This window comes from Monodon monoceros, unplaced genomic scaffold (assembly GCF_005190385.1).
Source record: "Monodon monoceros isolate NGI ecotype Baffin Bay Population unplaced genomic scaffold, NGI_Narwhal_1 Super_Scaffold_21, whole genome shotgun sequence".
NCBI lineage: Eukaryota > Metazoa > Chordata > Mammalia > Artiodactyla > Monodontidae > Monodon > Monodon monoceros.
Genome location: NW_021703778.1, coordinates 43,300,415 through 43,322,282, shown reverse-complemented (window position 1 = coordinate 43,322,282; position 21,868 = coordinate 43,300,415). Strand labels below are relative to the sequence as shown.

Here is a 21,868-nt window from a genome sequence, read left to right as displayed (position 1 = left end):
CCCTCCCTCCCTTCCTTCCTTCCTTCCTTTTTTTGCGGTACGCGGGCCTCTCACTGTTGTGGCCTCTCCCGTTGCAGAGCACAGCCTCCGGACGCAAAGGCTCAGCGGCCATGGCTCACGGACGCAACCGCTCCGCAGCATGTGGGATCTTCCCGGACCGGGGCACGAACCCGTGTCCCCTGCATCGGCAGGCGGACCCTCAACCACTGCGCCACCAGGGAAGCCCAGTTCCCTGTTTCTTGCCTGTTGGAATGGGAGGGGAAGACTATGTAGCATCCGTATCTTCTCTTCCTCCTCTCTAACAGAACCTTCCCTCTCCTTGCGGCGAGTGGGTGCTACTCTTCGTTGCTGTGTGCGGGCCTCTCATTGCAGTGCCTTCTCTTGTTGTGGAGCATGGGCTCTAGGCGTGTGGGCTTCAGTAGTTGTGGCTCATGAGCTCTAGAGCACAGGCTCAGTCAGTAGTTGTGGCGCACGGGCTTAGTTGCTCTGCAGCATGGGGGATCTTCCCAGACCAGGGATCGAATCCGGGTCCCCTGCATTGGTAGGAGGATTCTTAACTATTGCGCCACCAGGGAAGTCCAAGAGGAGGGTTTCTATTCCACGATTGGAAGAAGGGTTTTTCTTTCTCACTTGATGTGTATGAACTAGAAGGCAGGTTACCCCAGTTGTCACTGCAGTGTTCTTGTGACCAGCAATCACTGCAACCCTCCTAAGGTTGAAGCCAGTGCTGTGGGCAACAGAGCAGAAAGATGGACAAATCCAGGGTCCTAGACATCATGTAACTGCTGAATCAACCACCTGGGTCTTCCTTTATATGAGAAGAGATTTCCTTTTTGTTTAACTCAGTTCAAGTTGGGTTTTTCTGTTTCTCATAGCAGAAAATATTCTAATTGATTTGCTTCTTTTTTCCACCCAAGCCTGATTATCTAAGCTCATCATCTCTCAAACAATCTTTTGGTCTCAGGAACTTTTGGTCTCTTTTTGATTTCCAGTCTTAAGAAAAATGAAGGACCTCAAAGAGGTTTTGTTACGTGGGTTATACCTACTGATATTTACTGCATTAGAGATTTAAAATGAAAACACCTTAAAATATTAATTCAATTAGAAACGGGGTAATAAATACATTAATATTTTAACATCGATACACGGTTATGAAAATAACTATATTTTCTAAAAAAATAGAAGAGTGGCATTGTTTCAACATTTTTTTGGTAAACTCTTTATGGTCTGATTTAACGGAAAATAGCTGGAAAAACTAATACAAATGAATCCATATTCAAAACATAAACAGATTCACAGATATTGAAAACAAGCGTATGGTTACCACAGGGGAAAGGGAAGGGGGCAAGGACAAATTACGAATATGGGATTAACAGATACAAACTATTTACTATACATAAATAGATAAGCAACAAGGATTTACTGTATAGCACCGGTAATTATACCCAATATCCTGTAATAAACTATAATGGAATATAATCTGCAAAAAAACGGAATCACTGTGCAGTACACCTGAAACAAATACAACATTGTAAATCAACTATATTTTAATAATAAAATAAACTTCTATCAAAAAAAAAAAGAAAATAGCTGGATTCTCATATACACTTTTGCATTCACACTGTTGCGATTTGTTGTTTGGGTTGAAAAATATGAAGAAAATCCAGCCTCACCTAGATATGCAGTTGGAGAAAGGAGAATTTTAATAGCCTTTTCAGATAGTATGGATATACTTCTTTAATTTCACACCAAAATTTGCGAGCAGTAGTTTCTTAAAGATTACACTGTGAAATCTGGAGCCATATCAATTAACTTTTTTTTTTTTTTTTGCGGTACGCGGGCCTCTCACTGTTGTGGCCCCTCCCGTTGCGGAGCACAGGCTCCGGACGCACAGGCTCAGCGGCCGTGGCTCACGGGCCCAGCCGCTCTGCGGCATGTGGGATCTTCCCGGACCGGGGCACGAACCCGTGCCACCGGGGAAGCCCCAATGAACTTTTATACTCCACTTCATCAAAATCCATTGGTCTACCTTGCACTTTGAATGGATCTTTTACCCAAGCATGATTTTGTAACATTGGCCATGCAGAAAAATTGGCTTGCTGATTTAAGCAGATCTTTCAAAATTTGACATATTTCATTATATAATATCAAAACCGCCACACTTTTTAGTATCACCACCAAGCTCATCAGAAAAGTCTTGAAGTATTGGGAAGCAGTCCAGCTCACAGCAGAAAGCCTCCTAATGGATAAGTTTTCTAAAAATTCAGATTTTAGCCTGAAGGTTTGAATTTTATCATTGGCTACAATACTGTCAGTTGCCATCCTTAAAGTGACAGGCTCATTCTTGTTCATTTTTGAGAAAATGCCTGCCAAAGACCAGGTCTGAAGTTTGTCAGGCACTCTTTTGATTAACAATGGTGTTCCATGAAAAACGTGGCTAGTTCAGTTTGCAACTTTAAGAATCGCACATGTGTTCTTTTCTTGAGACACTCCTCATGGCTCAGAGTACAGCATTTGAGATTTATGCACACTTCTTATTTTACCCCATCTAACAGTAAAATGTTCTGTTCTCAAGGGTCAAGACTTAATCATTTCATGGCTCTATCGAAGACACTATAAAATGAAACTGGCTCTTTTTATTTTCTTTTCTGTTGTGCATGGTCATGAAGAATACAATTACTATGAGTATAGTTTGTCTTGATACATGCTAAGGCACCATCAGTTTTCATCACGATTTCTTTTGCGCCATCAGTGAAAAAGACAAATAACATCTTAATGTTATTATGGAATTAGTTTTGGCTTTGCAGGTTCCCTGGAAGGGTCTCAGGGACCCCAGGAGTCCCCAGACCACACTTTTAGAACTTCTGCTTTAGCTTATGGTTGATTCTAGAAGCAACCCAACATGCTTCCGATAAACTCCCTTTTCCTGAAATCAGCCCCAGTTGGTTTCTGTTGCCTGTCAGCAGTGTTCCATGTTAAAATGTCATTGTTTATGGTTGGTTGATTCAAAATGTTTAAGGAATTCTAATTTAGGGCAATTTATAAGTAAGTTCTTTGTTGTGATGGTTTGCACAGCAAATAATCAGGAAGAAGGAAAGATTCTACAGTTTCACTTTACTAAAATAATCTAACATTTATGTACATTCTTGGTGTTAAGTCAATTTTAAACAACCAAGCAAGTCTACTCCAGTCCATGAATTGTGGCAAAAGAAGGATAAGGGCACTAATGTTTTCTCCCTTCTTAGCCATGCTTCCAGCGACCTTCCTGAGCTAAGTATTATTATCCTCACTTTAGACATTAAAGACTTGAATTCTGTGGTTAAGTCTTTGGCCAAGGCCACTCAGCGGTCAGACCTCTCATCCTGGCTAGAGGCTCCAAGGCCCAGGCCTTCTTTACTCTACCACGCAGGAATTTTTGATAAGGACAAAAATATAAGCCTGTGATGTCTGAGGTTTATGCCTTAGAGGGCAGTGCTGCAAAATCATGGATGTCGCCAGTGGTTCTTTAAGAAATTTCTTTTCTAAATTCTATCATGATGATATGATAAAATGCTGGCTCTCTACCAACACATTTTTGACATACCATAAAGTGGTATTTTAGAGTTGGAAGAGACCTAAGGCATGTGATCTGTCCAAATTTCTCACCACTGGGGCATGCTGGACTATTCAACGTGCATTTCAAATAGTACCTCCTGGGCGATGACTTCTGATAACCTGATTATCGTTCATCCCACTAAATCAACATGTGTCACATTATAAGTGGCAGGCAGCTCTTTAGATGCCCCAATAATCCCTGCTTCCTGATATTCACACCCTTGTACACTTCCCTTCCCTTGTGATAAGATCTGTAACTTGCTTCTAACCAACAGAATATAGCAAAGGTGTTGGGATGTCACTTCTGTGGTCAGGTTTCCTAGGACAGTGACTTCTGTCTTGCTAACAGGGTCCTTCTATTGTCTTCTAGACTTGCACATCTTGATGAGGCAAGCTGCCATGTTGGAAAGGCCCACATGGTAAGGAACGGTGGGCAGCCTCCGGCCAACAGCCAGTGGGGAACTGAGGCTTTCAGCTCAATAGCCCATGAACAGCTGAATCTGGCCAACAACCAGTGATTGAAGTTGGAAGCAGATCCTTCCCCAGTTGAGCCATCAGATGAGACCCCAGCCCCAGCTGACACCTTGATTGCACCTTTGTGAGAGACCCTGAAGCAGAGGACCCTGCTAAGCTATGCTCAGATTCCTAAACCACAGAAACTCTGCTATAATATATGTGTGTGTTTTAAGCTGTGAAGTTTGGGGATAATTTGTTAGGAAGCAATAGCTAACTACTACACTGTACTATATTTTATTTATCTGTTGCTCTTTTTAGTAGGACCAGGAGTGAGCTGTTTAAGGTCACTGAGTACTTGTCATGTGTGTTTACCTGTTACTGGAGAGCTTCCTGCCAGGATCCATCCTCATGCTGAAAGGTGGAACCTGAGGCCTGCAGTATAGTTCCTAGTGATCCAGGAAAGCCCTCTGTGCCCTGCATCAGTTCCCGACTTTGGGTCTCACACTAGAACATCCATAATTGTCTTTCTCCACTTAAGTATCATTTAGCTTACAAACCAGAGGCAGCAAGCCAATTACTCCCTGGGGTCTGAAACTTCAACCTGGGAGGAAGACTATTCCACAGCAAAGGTATGAATGCAGAAATGCACATCTTAATCCAGTTCATAAGCAGAGGTGCACAATGTCTGAAAGATCGAAGCCATGAGAAAAGAAACTCTTTCAGAGACAAAGAAGTTAACTGGGGAGATGTGGAACTATATGCACTGCATAGGGCATCGGACAGCCCATTTCACTCTGGAGGCTTCAGTTTCCGCATCTGTAGAATGGAGGTTTGCCCCGGGTGCCATGGTCTTTCGATTCTTAGTCTGACACAACCTGGGTTGCTATGAGCAGGCTCTCTGGGTCTTGAATCAACTATTAAAGGAGGGTAACCGAAATACCTGTCTCCTAAGGGGGTTGCAGGATTAAATGAAATAGAGAAAATGTGAAATGTGCAGCACAGCGCCTGGCTATTGTTACTTCTCCAAGGGGGTGACAGGTCCCGAGGGAACTGGGGCCGCCCGGAGAGCAGCGAAGCCCGCACCGGGCCTGGTGGCCTGCCCCGCCCACGTGGGGCTGCGGCCCGTCGAATGACTCCGTGCAACGTGTTGGTGGCGGCTGCCGCGGCGGCGGCGGGCGGCTCGGACTCTTCCGGGCGCCGCAGCTTCCTGCCAAGCACCGCGCAGCCGCCTGGCTCCGCCGCGGGAGTAGCCGGTGAAGGCCTCGTCGCCGGTGCGGGACCCAGGGCTCCGCCGCGCTCGCCCAGCCCAACCCCGGGCCGCCGGACCGCACCATGCGCGCCGCGCCGCCGCCCGCGCGGCTTCTGCCGCTGCTGGTGCTGCTCGCGCTCCTGGCCGCGCCCGCCGCCCGCGCCAGCAGAGCCGAGTCCGCCGCTCCGCCGCAGTCCGGATCCGAGCGCCAGCCGCGGCCGCCGCCCGGCCCTGGTCCCGGGAACGCTACCGGGATGGGCTCCGGGGAGGCGGCGGGCGGCGGCGGCGGCGGCAGCGGCAGCGGCAGCGGCGGCAGCTCCAACAGCAGCGGTGACGCCCTGGTGACCCGCATCTCCAGCCTGCTCCGCGACCTGCCCACCCTGAAGGCGGCCGTGATCGTGGCGTGCGCCTTCTCCGCCTTCCTCATAGCCTGCCTGCTGCTGCGCGTCTTCAGGTGGGTCCGCCGCCCCTTTGCAGCCCCCGCGGGCCAACTTGCACCGCCAACCTGCTGTCACTGCGCGCCCGCCGCACCTGCGCGCACCGATGCTCCGGCCCCGGCGCCTGGGTGCGCTCCCGCTAGCCTGGGACTCCCGGCCCTGCTCCTCAGGCTTGCACTCGGCTGGTTTTCCCTGCTACACACTTTAGGAATTTTCTCCCCTTCGAACGATATCTCTATCTATAGCTATAGCTGTAGCTATAGCTATGATATGTATCTGTATATATCAATAAATATATAAAAAATATTGAATTCCTTTTCACTCTCCACTAATGCTTAACACTCTCCATAGCGCTCCGAATTATGACACCCTTACACGGAATATATTTTTATACCTATTTCACAGATGAGGAAAGATTGTCCGGAGAGGCAAGGTGGCTTATTCAAGTAAGCTCGGTGGTGGAAGTAGGATTTGAACCGTACCCACCTTGCTGAGCCTCCCTCTGTTCCCTCTGAGGGCTTCTCAGGCACCACCTGCTGTTTTTTCTTTTCATCGGTTCTGCTACCAAAAGAAGCCGTGTCTAGCCTGTGGGGATACCTGTTGGAGGCGTGCATTGCGCCAGGGATTGGAGCTGGGCTTTAGGATGTTTGGCCATCCTTGGTGGCCTCAGTGACTTTCTGCCTACCACCCTGCCTGAATGAACTGCCGCAATGAAGATTTGCAGGGGCATGAGGGATCTTGGAGAGGCTTTTTGTAGGTTGCTCAAGTTCAGGGAGAAAGTGGGAAATTAGAAAGGATGGCCGGGGTCTCTGGAGTAGGGGGATGGAGAGGGCTACAGGGGATGCAGGGAGGGTTGCATTTCCCCCTAATGCCTGGGAAATTCTGGTTTTGCAGGAAATGAACCAAATGTGTCCTGTTACTCAGGCGGGCCTCTGGGAAATCTGGGCATGTGTGTGTCAGTTATTCACAGCCTGTTCCTTCCCCTTCCAAGTGTATACAGTGTGCTTGGGTGTTTGATCAGCTGTTGGAGGTTTGGGGCCAGGGGCTTGTGAGCCTTTTCAGAGCAGGAGCAGAAACCAGATCTGGAAAGGCCGGGTTGGGAGCTCTCCCTTGAGGTTTGCTGTTGGTTGCTGTGTGACTTTGAGTCAAGGTGTTTCTTTGTGGGGCCGTAGGATTAAATGGTAGTGGTCCTGAGAAAATGGAGAAGGGGGAACTGTGGGCCCACATCCCCTCGCCCCATCCCCTGCCCTGGCTCCGGCTACATTGTTTTCCACTGTGCTGATCCCCTGACGTGCAGCAGACGTTGAATTGCCCCTCTCTGTACCCCATCCTTCCCGCTGCCCTTTATCCTCTGCTTGCAAACTTCAGTGGCTCCCTGTAGCCACTACCTGGATGTGGCATTCAGACCCTTACAGACTAGCTCCAGTGCACCTTGTGGCCATCAGCCAGCCCTTCTGAACCTCCTGTCACTTCTCTCCTGACACTCCCTGCGGCTGGCTTGTGCTCGTCCACTCCTGGGCCAGTTCCCACTGCACACTTGCCATGACTGCACGCAGCCACCGGGGCCCAGCTCCCATGCTCCGTCCTCTGGGTAGAGTTCCTGGACATCCGAGCCAGGCGGTTGCTTCCTTTTCTGGCCTCCCCCAGCCCTAGCCTTGCGCATCCTCCGTACGGCCCTTCTCACGCCAGGCTGGTGGCTCCCCCACACAGCAGACGGTCCTGGAGGGTGGGCGTGCCCAGTCCCCGTGCCCAAGGACGGCCTGGCCTTCAGCAGATGCGCCGTAGTCCTTTACTGCCTTCCTGATTGCTCAGCTGCGTTGAACGTTGGTGCCTAGAGCAGCTCTGAGCCTGGAGGTTTGAAACATTTTGCTCAAAACAGGCCGCTCAGCCCACAAGGCGGTGCACTTCTTAAGACGGTATTTGAACTATTTTGCCAGTCTGCTCCGTATTACCCAGGAGCGGGGCCGAAAAGCAAGCAGCATGTGGCCAGATGTGAGGGCATGTGTTTGAGCAGGAGAGCCGGTACTCAGGGCTGGAAGGGATGGGTCCTTGCTGGCCTGTGAGCTGGGCGTTGGAGGAAGGTTCCGACTTCACAGGAGAGGCTCCTTATGGATGTGCCTTCTCTTTCCAGGAAGGCCTTCTTGTTGGGGAGAGTTTCCAGGGGTTCTGCTGACACCCCAGTTCTGATGTGGATAGGAACTTACAGCATTTTAAAGCTGGGAAGGGCCTTGATGGTACACAGGTCCCATGTGCTCCTTTGCAGAGGAGAAAGTTGCATCCCAGGGAGGGGAGTAAGTCATCCGGTAGACTCTAGAACACTACAAGTCTGTGGTCTGTACTGTGACCTTTCCACAGGCCTCTGCACGCTCGCTTCATCCGGCTTCCTGAAGGCCTGCTGCCCTGACTGGGCGTCTTCCTTACCTGCTTCCCCTCCTAGCCCCTTGGCATGCAGTCACCACATCCTGGCTATTCTGCCTCTCAAGTCTCCCTGAGACTGTCTCATCTGGGCCATACCCCTTCCTCCACGGGAGCTTCCCCACCTGCCAGCCCTTCTGCCTGACTCACCTCCCTCCCTCGTGTCCGGAGTCACAGCAGCACCCTTCAGGCTGGCGTTCCTGCAGCCAGCCTTGTCCCCACTCCCATCCATCCTCCCTCGTCTGGTTTCACCCTTCTTCTGCCCACTCATCCCCCCGTGCGCAGGCTTCTCAGTGTGCTGGCAAGCTGGCTGTGTCTAACCAGGGCCCCGCCTCCCTCTCAAGCCCCCATCTCAGCTGTGCCCACTGCTCCCACCCTGCTGGACCTTCAGGTGTTCTCCAGCGGCATCTGGTGGCCTTAGCCTGGCATGTGCCTCTGACCCTCCGCTTGGGGTCCCCTCCACCACCAAGACTACGTGGCCAGCTCATTGCTGTTTGCCTGCCTGTGTGTCACCTCCTCTGAGAAGCCTCCCAGCAAGGCCGCCTTCCAGAGCACATGTGAGTTTGGGATTTTCTACTTGGAGTCAAGAGTGTCGCTGAACTTACCAGGCGGAGGGCTCCTAAGAGCAGGACTGGCCCTTAATCGTTTGTGCCTCTCTAACGCCTGCTGTGGCTCCAAGCACAAGCTGGCATCTGATAAAGGTATTTTTAGCAAATGAATGAACCCCTAAGTATTTTGCTTTGCTGATGCTTTGCTGATGTGTCTCAAAATGTCCTCTGTGATGAGCTGCATGGCTGATGCTGGGAACCTGTGAGATCGGGACTTATTTGGACAGTGGCCGCCATTTCCTTAACGATGGATACAGAGAAGGGAGGGAGGTAAAGGAGGAAGAGTGTAGTAAGTATTATTGCTTATACATAACCCGTGTGTCTGTCTTCCCTGAAGGAGTCGCTTTGCCAGACAACAGAAAGAATGTGGATCCAAGGAAACAGTTACAATTAGAAGCAAAGAATGTGTATCGTGGTAAGAAAGATATATACCTTTAACCAAGCAGTTCCGTTTCTAAGGTACGCACAGTTTTTACTGCAATACCTATTCTTTGCTTCTAATTTTATTACTTAGGAGAGGAAGCAAAGATGCATGGCCAATGAAGTCCAGAGCAGTTCTGTTTAACAGTGAAAAGGTTTAAGTAACCTAGGTATCTAACAATTGAGCATTGGTTAACTAAATTATGGTAGTCCTTACAGTGAAATACTGTGCAGCTGTGAAAAATGATGATGCTAATATAATACTCACTATATGCTGGTTGAGTGAAACAGGTTACAAAACAGCATGTGTAGTATGAGCTCATTAAATAAATAAGTTATATATATATATATGGATGTGCAAAGAATTTTTTGTATGAGTGTGTACATGTGTGACTGTGGGAGATTCTTCATTATGTATTTATTTATTGTTTATGATATATTTCTACATTGTCTGAATTTCCTTTCAATGGACGTTTATTCATTTTCTTTCTCCCTGTCTGTGCACTCAGCTCCTTGCTGCGTCCTTAGGTGTGTCTTCCTGAGGACCTGTATAAGAGAGTCTGGGGTGGACCCTAGGAGTGGGATTCCTGGGTCCCAGGGGTACTCTTACACGCTTTCCTCGAGTATGTACCAGTTTACCCTCCCACCTGCAGTATCTGGGGGTTCTCAGATCCTCCCATCATATCTGACACTTAGTATTATCTGACTTTCCATTGTTTTTCAATCAGATGGGTATGATTGGGTATCTCATTGCTTGCTTTTGCAGATCTCCAGTTCTTACTGAGGTTGAGTAACTGTCTCTTCCCATACTTATTAATCAATCTGATGTCCCATCTGCAGAATCATTTACAGTTTTTTCATGTATTGGAATCATTAAGGAAAACTGTTTAAAGACTGGAGACAAACTTGGAGGGAGGGAAAGGCAGTTTGGAGGCAGAGCGCCCTCGAGCCAGAGTACCTTCGGGTATATGTGTGTGTGTGTGTGTGTGTGTGTGTGTGTGTGTGTGTGTGTGTGTGCAGTTCTGCCTGGCTCGCAGTAGGGCCAGCCTCCCTAGGTCTGTTGCTTGACATGTTTATGAGAGCTGGAAGGAAATCAATAAAGAAGCTGTGTTTAGGAAGTTGAAAACTCCTCCAATTTTTGGATGTTGGAAAGCGTCTCATGGGGTCGCATGGATTCAGGGATAACAAGCGTAAGCCAATGGCTGCTGTTCAGTACCTTTTGCCCCCCGTGCTCTCTGAGGTCTGACTTTACCCTTTGAGATCTGAGGGGGAATCTGACTTTACTCTGTGGTGTCTTATGAACGAGGTGGAGACAAGTTAGAAACTGCCACCTGAAACCACGACTTTCATTTCCTCCTGGGGATCCTTTCCCCATCCTGTCGAGTCTCCCAGCTCTCCTGCCCAGGCCACACTTCTCCCAGATCTCTGTTGGCTGCATGCCCAGCCACTTATTTCAAAAGCTGTGTAAAATCGTCTTATCTGTAAGGAGGGTTGTTTTGGTGCTTCCTGGGGGACGAAGAGGAAGACAAATTCTAAGTGATCTGACATTGCCCGGCTGTTGCACTTGGATCAGTGGCAAAGTTGCACGCTGTCATGTCCTGAAGACGCCGGAACCACGGGAGCTTAGTGAATTACTAAGCCAGGTCTTTGAAAAGGAATAAAAACGTTCCTGCTTCTCCTGGATTCCCCAGATCTCCCATTGTCTGTGTATTTATATTTGTCCTAAGAATAAAAGTTATTTAAGAGAACATATAGAAGTTTAATGCTTTCAGGATTTGGGGAAAGTGTTCTGAAAAGTTTTTAGTTATTGCTCATTAGTATATCAATATTATTTTAATAAATTGGAGCTTGGGGCAGAGCCCTGGTTAGAAAGTTAAGCCCCTTTTTATGACTTTGAGATTGTGGCGCTTGTGTAGCACCAGGAGGTCATTTTTAAAAAATTTTATTGAAGTAGAGTTGATTTACACTGTTGTGTTTAATTTCTACTGTACAGCAAAGTGACTCAGTTATACATATATATATTCTTTATCATATTCTTTTCCATTATGGCTTATCATAGGATATTGAATATAGTTCCCTGTGCTGTACAGTAGGACCTTGTTGTTTATCAGGAGGTCATTTTTGATTGCTTGACCAAGGTTTTGAATTGGGGGTGAAGCTATAGTTGTGAAACATATTTATCTTAATTTAATTTTTACTTTTCAAGTGGGTTTTCTTCTTTCTTTGTTTTCCAGTTTTATTGGGATAAAATTGATACACAGAACTGTATAAGTTTAACGTGGACAACATAACGACTTGACTTACATATATTGTGAAATGATGACCACGATAAGTATAGTGAACATCCATCATCTCATAGATGCCAAAAAAAGGAAAAAATCATTTTTTTCCTGGTAATGAGAACTTTTGGGGTCTACTCTCTTAGCAACTTTCCCATCTATCACACAGCAGTGTTAGCTATAGTCATAATGCCCACTCCATCCCCAGGACTTATTGGTCTTATTGGAAGGTTGTACTTTCATCCAATTCCCATGGATGTTTAATCTTACACACCACAGTAAAGAAAGTGTTAAATAAATCTAACCCAGCAAAAATCCAGATTAAAAAAAAAAAAAAAACAGGGTAGAGAGTATGCCCTTGATTCAGTTTTCCACCAAGATGAAAAAGAAGTCATAGCATGTGGGAGGAATAGGGTCCCTCAGGTGGTTCTTTCCTGGGCGGATTCTGCCTGCTTTGGGGTCATTTAGCAATTTCTGGGGACGTTTTTTGATTGTCATGACTTGGGGAGGGGGATGCTACTGGCATCTTGTGGGTAAAGGCCAGAGATGCTGCTGGACATCCTACAGTACCCAGGACAGACCCCCTTAACAAAGAATGATCCAGCCCAAGATGGCAGTAGCACAGGTGCGGGCCTCCTGGTTGTCTCTGTGAGCAGTTTACTGAACCTTTCTGGGCATCTGCTTCCCAGCACTAATTAAAGTACCTGCTTCCCAGGGCTATTGGGATGTTTGGAATGAGATTGGGTCAGTCAAACCCCTGGCTCCCCTTTAAGCAGCCAAGTGTCCTATTGTATTTAAAAAAACGATTCTGAAAACAGATGTAATTTATACCCAACCTTTTGGTCTTGCTTTTGCCTGTAAATGAGGATTCAGCCATATGGCCAAGATCATCAGGCAAGTGCATCTGTTTCTGAGCCTTGCAAACATGAAATTGGTGACTCTTTAGCCTGCGTGAGCCTCCCTGGACACCTAGGACCCCATGTAGGGTCCCGCACACAGCTGAATTCCCCTGGGGAAGGAGGTGCCTCATGACTGCCCTTACTAACAGGCCTGTGAGGACTCAGGACCTGCCACTGATTCCTTCTATCAAGTTGGAAAGGGAGGAAAATCTCTCTTTAATTTAACCCTGAGCCCTCCGGCTTATTTGGCTTTGCCTGTAAACTCTTATGCCCATGTACTCATCGAGTTTGGGGGCTTTGCCAACACAGGCCCTTCTGGAGACACGGGGCACGTCTAGGGGTGGGGTGGGGGTCTCCAGTGTCAGTGTCTGCATGCATCCTGTACGGAGAGTGTCACAGAAGGGAAACCCTCCCAGATTTAAGCAGAGACAGCTTCATAGGTTGTGCCTGGGATTTTAGTTTTATGGCTGATGTTTTGGTTCTAACTATTTACAAAGGGAAATTCTGGGACCATGAATTTAGAATCATGTTGTCATGGTTTCACTTTAAAAATCTGTATTTAATCTTCCTGGCAATCTGCCAGGAATCCAGACTTGCTATTTATTTTCCTGAGGGTGCAGGGAGGAGGCAACCCCCTCTCATTGGCAGGTGTGGAGCAGAAGAGGGGCCATGGCAAAGAGCCTGGGCAGGGCTCTTCAGGCCTGGGAGGGCTTCAGGCCCTTGTAACCTCTTGGGTGTGGTGTTTCTTTGCCCTCAGAGTGCCACTGATCTCCCTCCTTCTACCCATTGTACAGATGAGGAAACTGAGGCCAGGAAATGGGAAGGGTTTGTTACGGTCACCCAGTGAGTTTGTAGGAAAAGTAGGACTCAAGGCCAGGTGTTCTGCTGCTCAGCCTGGCCTCTTCTGGGCCTCCAAGATGTGGTGGGCTGGGTTTTAGCCTGGTCAGTTGAGTCTCCCGAATGCTCAGCCAGGGACCCAGGGGAGAGCATGGCTGAATGGATGGAGCAATCTTACCAGTGTATTTAATGACCCATTGGAAGCCTAGAAGGTGCTGAGAGAATACAGCTGAGGTGAAGGAGTTTCCAATTCAATCTGGAAGATAGCATAATGCCTTTGTATGATTCTGCTTGGCAGGTGAAAGGCAATCTAATTCTGTAGGGGAGTCATGTGTCAAAAGCAGCACTTGATAAGTTGCCAGAGGACTTATCAAAGCCCCAGGGACTTTGGCGGGGGACATAGTGGTCAGGGAGGGCATATGGGGATGAGTAGAAGGATTAGGACCTGATGGGGTGGGAGAAGAGGTTCTTCCAGGACCGGCTGGCCGAGCAGGTTTTGTGGTGGGCAGGGTTTGTGAAAATGATCATCTGGAAATTATGGTGACAATAATAATAATAGCAACTAATATTTATTAAGCCCTTACTGTATACCAGCCTCTGTGCTAAACATTTTATATGTTTCCTCATTCCTGTGAGGAGTGTCCTGTCGGAATCCCATTTTACAGATGAGTAAATCAAGTTGCAGAGTGATGAAGTGTATGGCTTAAGGCCATATGGCCGGTGAAGGGCAGGAGTCTGATTTCCAATCCAGCATTCCTCCCCCACTCCTTTTCCTGTTGCAGCCGGATTTTGGAAGACAGGAATCCCAGCCAGAGGATTTGGGGATTAGTAGTGGGTCAGAGGAGCAAATGGAGGATTTGAATACAGGAGTGTAATGATGAAAGGGCTGCTTTAGTAATGCTGACCCCTTTTAGGTGCTTAACATGTATTTGCTGAGTGAATGGATGAATAGTGATGTGGCTGCCTCTGAGATGCAGGATGGCGGGGGAGACCAGTGGAAGGTGCTGGAAGGACCAGTAGGGAGGGCTGGAGATTCGAGTGGGTGAAGAGGAGGATGAAGAGGAAAGTGTCAGGAGGGCCGGAAGGGCCTGGAGAGGTGGGCGTGGTGAAGGGGATGGTCAGGCAGGGGAGAAGCCTTGGTGAGAAAGAGGGTGACAGAAACACCATGGAAACGCCAGCCACGCAGCTGGACATCTCGGCTTGCGGTGGCGGGGTTGGGAGTTCTGTCAAGAAGTGACTGTCCCTGAAGTGTGGACTGTCCCTGAAGTGGGGGGCAGTGGCGGCAAGGACTGACACCCCCGCGCCTCCCCTACCACGTGGCAGGGACAAGTGGATGCTGAAAGGGTCATTTATGACATGTGTCCCGAAGCACAGTGACCCCAGAATTTCAAGGCTGTGGTTGTGTCCCTGGGTCCACCAAAGAGTCCCTCTCGGTCATCTTGCCACTGCCCTTGAACCAACAGAGCTGCCCCTAGAAGCTTCCTTCCTCACTTTTGGCCTCGCTTGCCTCTCCTGGCACCTCACAGACGGGTGAAGTGGACCCAACCCTTTGCAAACACACTTGGGAGCTGGAGGAACAGGTCTTGGGGCATTTGCTGTGGCCACATTTCACGTGGCTCCTTAAACAGGTCAAAGCCGGGGCGTACTTATTTTTTCTTGGAAGAATGAGAGTTGGATCTGTCCCTCAGTGATTGAAGGAAGGAAAGGGAAACAAGGGTGGGGGGCAGGTAGAGGCGTAACCCTGAGGAGTTATGAAGGGGAACCCTAAGACTTGTCAACGGTATGTGGTCCTGTGTGAAATGTAAGCCCGGGACACACTGTGCATTGGGTGCTGGAGGCCGGCGTTGTGATCAGTCAACAGTGGTGTCACTTTGTTAATCCTGAGGGGACAGTGCCCAGGAGAGGAGGGGAACAGCTAGGCTGTATAGGTAATGACTAGTACCTCTTCATCGTGACTGAACTGCTGGTGAACAGATCTAGGACCTCAGTTGACAGTGAGAATCAGGCCATCTCTCTGGGTCCATGATTTGAGCTCAATTATTCAGTGTCACTCATGCGTGGCACCCAGGACCAAATAAACCATGGCCAGGAAGCTAAGTCAGAGGTTGCAGACTGACGGCCCACAGATACGTTTTTTTGTTTTGTTTTGATCTGCACAGTGGTTTTGCTTTCATTTTTTATTAAAGTGCAGTTGATTTGCAGTGTTTCACGTGTATAGCAAAGTGATTCAGTTATGCATACATACATACATACATACATATATATTCTTTTTCAGATTCTTTTCCGTTGTAGGTTGTTACAAGGTATTGAATATAGTTTCCTGTGCTATACAGTAGGTCCTTGTTATCTATTTTATATACAGTAGTGTGTATCTGTTAATCCCCAATTCCCAATTTATCCCTCCCCACCCTTTTCCCCTTTGGCAAGCATAAGTTTGTTTTCTATGTCTGTGAGTCTATTTCTGTCTTGTAAATAAGTTCATTTGTATCGTTCTTTTAGATTTCACATATACGCAGTGTTTCTAACAACTGAGATAACTGAGAACACTTAAAATTGGGAGTCTTCACATCAAAATCCAGATCTGCTTTTCTCAACAGATGGGAATACTGGAAACGCAGTGTCTCTGTAACGAGGGGCGGGTAGGGGGGGCGGAGAGCTGGGTAGCCACCGTCCCATCTCGTCTGTGTTTGTGAGTGCCAATCCTCGTGTCTCCTTGACTCCAAGACCGAGCGTTGGCTGTCATTTGTCACCGCGTTTGTTCTAATGTTTACATCACACCAGGCTCGCCTCACTGCTTTCCTGCGCCTGTGGGCTCTGGGGCGTTTGAGTCATCCCGCTTGACTGGGTGCTGGTACTGGAGCAGAGTGTCTGGCGTGGTGGGGAGGACAGGCGTCAGGTGTGGCAGCGCTGCTCGTGTACCTGGAAGTCTCTGGAACACCTGTGTCTGGGAGGGCTTGGCCAGAGCCCTGTTAGAGCTGGGCTGCCTGAGATCCTGAAGCTCTCACTGCACTAGAGGAAAATGCTTTTGTCTCATGTAACCGAGAGTCTCAAGTTGCCCATCTGGAGCAGAGCCAGATGAGATTCAGATCATGCTGGTGTTGGGCTCGTTTAAACTGCTTTAAAAGGATGGTGATGGGTAGAGCGCAGGGGCTGTGCCCAAGGCTGGAAAGGGAGGAGGCTGGTGCTCGGGAATTGTACCCTGGTCGCCAGCCTTGGGTTTGCCCCTGAGCCTGGGGCCCATCCCAGGTCATCGCCCCTTCTTGGGAGACAGGGCGCTGTTGTCACTGGCTCTCCGGCACCTGCTTCCCTACGTGGTGGGGCTGCACAGTGGGTTTTGGGGTCGTGTTCTTTCTCCAAGTTTGCTTGGTTTTCTAGGGAAGGCTCTGTTTTGTCATGTTCTGAGGGGGGAAGATGCAGGGTAGAGATCGGAGGTTAAAAACAGGAAAGACCTCTGTCCTCAGACCATTGGAAGCTTCGGCCGGGTGCGAAGGCGGGCAGCTAACTCACGGCAGCTGCTTGATTCGATCTCTCCCCTACACATGCCGTTTTCACCTTCTGTATTAATTTTCCAAATGTCAAAGGTAACATGCTCTTTGGAACGAGTAGTGTGGTTTCGGCAGAAGGCTGGTCCTTGAGCCACAGAGCTACTTTAGTGGGCTTCACATTGAAAACAGCTCAGGTGGAGGAAAGGCCAGAGATGCTGGGGTTGGCTCCTAAAGTCACCAGGTGAGCAGGAGGCGGCAGGCAGCCTCTGGGTGGGACAGGGGGGCCCCCGGGCCTCTCCAGGAGAAGGGTCTCCTGTCCGAGAGGCAGGCCTGACACACACGTGGTCTGTTTAAATTTTTATCTTAACTACCTTCTTTGAATTTTATTTATTTACTTGTTTGTTTTAAAAATAGCTCATATATTCACATGGTTTGAAATTCACGAGGAGCCAGAGGGTATAGTGGACAATCTCCTTCTTAGCCCAGCCTGCCCTTCGGCCTCCCAGCTTCCTTCTCCGGATGCTGTCAATTTCTTGTGACTCTTTCCAGAGAGATTTTATAAGTATAGAAATGAATGAATGTGATAGATACACATACATACATATCTATCTATCTTTCCTGCTTTTAATGACAGCTTTGTAAGATGTAATTCACGTGCCATACAGGTGTCCCATTTAAAGTGTCCAAATTATGGTTTTTAGTACATTCACAGAGTTGTGTACCATCACCCCAGTCAATGATAGAAGACTGTTGTCATTCCAGAAAGAAACGTGAGCTCGTTATCGGTCACTCTCCATCTTTCTCCCAAGCCCCACCGCGGTGAGCTCTGCCACCAGCACCCTAGCTGCACCGGGGAAGTGTGTGACGTGGATACGAAATTCGGGTTCAGGGTGAGGGACTTGCCAGGAGGCTCACAGACAAAGGAGTTGCAGGGCTGAGATGGAATCGCACCCCTGGACGTGCAGCCTATGGATCTGACCGCCGCACCCCTAAACTGAACTTCTGACAGCAAACTAACCCGTCCGGCTTTGCATTGTTTTGTGTCTCTTTGCAGGGGAGGGTGGGGAGGGCAGGCCCCTCTCCACGTGGGTCCTCTGGGCTCCCACTCTGCTCCCCAGCCTCCGTGTCTGCCTGAGCCGTGCGCCGGGGAGCATTGGGAAACCAGTTTCCGACCAGCTGTTGAGCGGGCCTTTGAGTAAACAAACCCTCTGGCTTTAGGATTACATTTCAGAGTAAGAGAATTTGAACTTCTCTTCTGTCTAGTTAGAAATGTTTGTTTTGGCCCCAGTGGAACGATCCTTTGTCTCTTCTCGAGCTTCTCTGGTCTTGCTGGGTCCTGTGAAGCACAACGTGGGCATTTACTTAAAACCACCCTTTAAGTAAATGCCACCGTCTCTCCGTGGAGGCCACTTGGTGTAACGGGACCTTGTACCAGAAAAGAAAAATTACGGCGAAGGGGCCATGCTGTTGCAGGTGGGCCAGCAATATCTTTTCCCTTCCTTCTTCCCTGAATCTCCCCCTTCTTGGGCGGGGAGCGCTGTGACAAAGCTGCCTTCCTGCTTGTGCCTCCCACCCACCCCCGGGTAGGCGAGGAAGCAGGGCTGTAAGCAGAAACACCGGGATAGGAACCCAAGTCTGACTCTAACCTGGGGCTCTGTCTAGAACCCGTTGCTTCTTTCTCAAGCTGTGTCCTCGAGGCTGACCCACTGCCCTGCCCCCCGGGGACACGTGGGTGACTGCAGATTCTCTGAAGCTGTGTAGCCTTAGCCTTTTCCTCAGACCGGGATGCTGGTGAACAGCTGTGTGGGAAGATCACCAGGATGCTTGTCGCCTCGGAAAACCTGTTCACAGGTCGCCCTGAGTGAAAACCTTCACGATGTTGTCACTGAGGTGCATTATATGTATGGTTCCTTGTTTCTAGAACCAGAAACAGGGAAGAGTCCCAGGGTTTTAAAGGATTTGACAAAATGGGAAAATTATACTTACATGTGGAAGGTTTGCTGTTAAAATGTGGGAGAATCCCGAGATGGTGTTTATCATTACAGCCATGCCTTTTTTCCTTCGAGACCCTGTGACAACGTTTAGGGTTCCTTTGTTTGTGGGTGACAGAAAGCCCTGACCAGACTGGCTTCGGTGACAAACAGAGTAGCATTGTTGGTGTCAAGGAGGGCTGGCATCATAGTAGACTTGGAGCTTGGTCTCTCCCTCCAATCTGTCCTCTACCATGTTGGCTTTATGTTCCATTTCTAGAAGATGGCGATGCAGCTCTCACCTGGGTGAGTTACTGACCCCTTTCCTGCCTGCCTAGCAAAGGTCACTGGCTCCGATTAGTCCCATACTCCCCCCAACCTCCCAGCCGTGGCCCCGGGGGTTGCAATACACTGATTCTGACTCAGGTTTAAGTCTCATGGTCCACACCTGGAGCTGGGGGTGTGGCCAGTGGTCAGGCCTCCTCACCCACGGGGACCATGGAGAGGGGCATTCACCAAGGATACAGATGCCCAAAGGAGGGAGGAGACGGAGGCTGGGCTGCCCCAAACCAACATGTGTCCTGAGGGAGTCACCGTTAGAAAGAGTTTACGAGAGGTCTGCCCAGATCAATTTGAAATAGGAATGTGTGAGCTGTGGTAAGCGACAAGTTCCAGAAAGTGTGTACCAAGGGAAAGAATTTCTTGGTGTTAAAGATAAGTGGAGGTGGAGTCTAGTGGCGGTGTGGAGTGGGCTTGCAGAGGGAGTGAGTGGGGGAACTGGCACCTTGCCTCTTGCCTGGCACGAGGTGGTTCAAGGTGAGCCTCCAGGGAGGTTCGTGCTGGAGCAGCCCTTGGTCCTTGGTCCTGGGGAGATCGACCTCTCTGAGCCTCAGTTTCCTCGTCTGGAACACAGAGATAACAGCGCTGCCTTATAGGGTGATTTATATGTTTTGCATGTGATCTTACACGTAAATTGCTTAGCTGGCACCCGGGAGGAGCTCAACTCTTAGGGACCGCTATTGATCAGAAAAGATGCGTTAGAGCATCCACACTCAGAAGAGACAGCAGGACTCGGTGAGGTCATGTAGGCTTTGAACGAATCTGTTTTCCCCTTATCTCACGTCTTCCTCTCCGAGGCAGGGTGTCTCAGTTCTCTGACCCGGGACAGTGAGGCTTGGGAATCTAAGGGTCTGCGGGAAATGCTGGCCGACTATTCATGCATTTCCCAGCTTCTGACTCACACACAGCTAGTAAGGGAAGGGCTCACCTTTTAATTTGAAAAATACATGAGGTGAGGCCCCCTCCACCCATCCCACCCCACGCGACTCCAATCATACATGTGGTTTCTTTCTGGCACAGCCAGTCACCTTCTGCCATGGATGAAGCTGAGTCTCTTTCAACTTCTCACAAGTCCTGGTTTTCCCTTATTAACATGTCCAGTAGTGAAACAGCAGAAGGTACTTTTTTGTGAAAGGTATTGTGGCTCAGAAAGTTGATTATTTGAAATGTAATGTCTTCAGCTCATTGTGTCAAAACTGGCGTTCAATGCATGTATGAGGGTTCTTGCTAACGGCCTTTTGGTTTAGGCAAGGCCCTGTAGAGAAATGGAACCAAGAGTGTGTGTGTGTGTGTGTGTGTGTGTGTGTGTGTGTGTATGCACACATACAGGCTTGAAATCCAAGAAGAACTAAGATTTCCATTTTAGTCTGAATGCAGGAAAAAAAAAAAAAAAAAGAATGAGGTCCCAGCTCAAAGGCAGTCCGGCAGGAGAAATTCTCTCACTTGTGGGATGTCAGCCTTTCTTGTCTATTCAGGCCTTCAAGTGATTGGGTGAGACCCACCTGAGTTGGGGAGGGCAATCTGCTTTACTCAGTCTACCCATTCCAGTGTTAATCTCAACCAGAAACACTCTCACAGACACATCCAGAAATAATGCTTGAGACAATGTCTGGGGAGCCTGTGGCTCAGTCAAGTCTACACATAAAATTAACCATCACTGAAACTTTGGTGTAATCTTCAGGTTTAAAATTACCTTCTCAGGTGACCTGCTTGGAATGGCTGTCATTAAAGCAAGTAGGCCATGGTGTTCTAGAGGTTGGGCTGTGTTCCAGCTTCTCCCGTGGTAAGTGTTCAAGGGTCTTATTTTAAGCTCAGCAGGTAAATTTTCTCATCACAAGACTCTATGAACAATCAGGAAGAAGGAAGGTGATTTTATGGTTGATGGGGATCCATTTCCATGAAGCAGGGCTGAAGTCAGAGCCTCCAGAACCTTCTCCCAGGGTCAGCAGTCAGTCCTGCTTCAGAGCCAAGACTAAGCAAGGTTTCAAGTTCCAAGTGCAGGACGAGGTTTATGAATCAGATTTTGCATTTTTCTAATAAGCCTCATGATATTTGAAAAACAGTTACAAACAATGGTGACTCTTCATCCAGAAACCATCTGGGCGCCAGTCTCTTTGGGCATCTACAGGAGCTTTCTCAAACCCTCGGGTCCACAGGACGAATCCTATTCCAGTGTTCCAGATGCTTGTCCAGATGTGTTTGGGAATGGGCAGCCCTGGCACTGGGCACAGTTAACAGAAGGGCAAGTCTGGCTCCTTTGCAAAGCCAGGTGCTTCTTCTGAACAGCTGTGACCCGTCAGGTCAGAGATAGGAGACTTCTGAGAAAAGTGTGATGTGTGCGTCTGTGTAGATCCGGAGCTTAGATCTACTAGAGCCTAGTCTAGAGGGCTTGGGAGGTGGGTGGTTATCCTTGTGGCTTTGTCTTGGGTTGCTTGTGGCATATGGAGCCGTTTCTGGGCTTAAATTTCCCCATCCAGTATTGGAGATTGAATTGGTCAGGGATTATGTCATCTGGGGCAGAACACTAAGATCTATTTTACTCCTTTGTGGGGAGGTGGAGAGAAAACAAGAATCTGTTGATTGTGAGAATCTGGACCAGCGGTATTTATAACGTAAGCATTTACGCTCCCTTTTACAAAGCCTGCTTCCAAAATACTGTTGTCCCGTGGCCACTGGGGAGGTGACCGGCTGTGTCCCTCTTACCTCTTAACCACCTGGCTTGGTGTTTGCACCGTGCTGCAACGTGTTTGAAATCCATGCAGTTTCACACCCACACCTCTGCGTGCGTGCCTGTGATGAAAGCAGGAAGGACAAATTGCTTTGTAATGAGGCTAGGGGATTGTCAGTCTTTATAGCTGATTTCCCAAAGTCTCTACACAA

At 48.7% G+C, this 21,868-nt stretch overlaps 1 protein-coding gene across 1 annotated transcript in view; it reads left to right on the top strand.

The window, feature by feature from the left end:
- The first annotated feature begins 5,382 nt into the window (after positions 1-5,382).
- FAM174B (family with sequence similarity 174 member B) overlaps positions 5,383-21,868 on the top strand; it is a 30,797-nt gene continuing 14,311 nt past the window's right edge. Inside the window, exon 1 of the mRNA XM_029239815.1 lies at positions 5,383-5,753. Coding sequence (XP_029095648.1) covers positions 5,383-5,753 — 371 coding nt within the window. The remainder of the gene's footprint in view (positions 5,754-21,868) is intronic.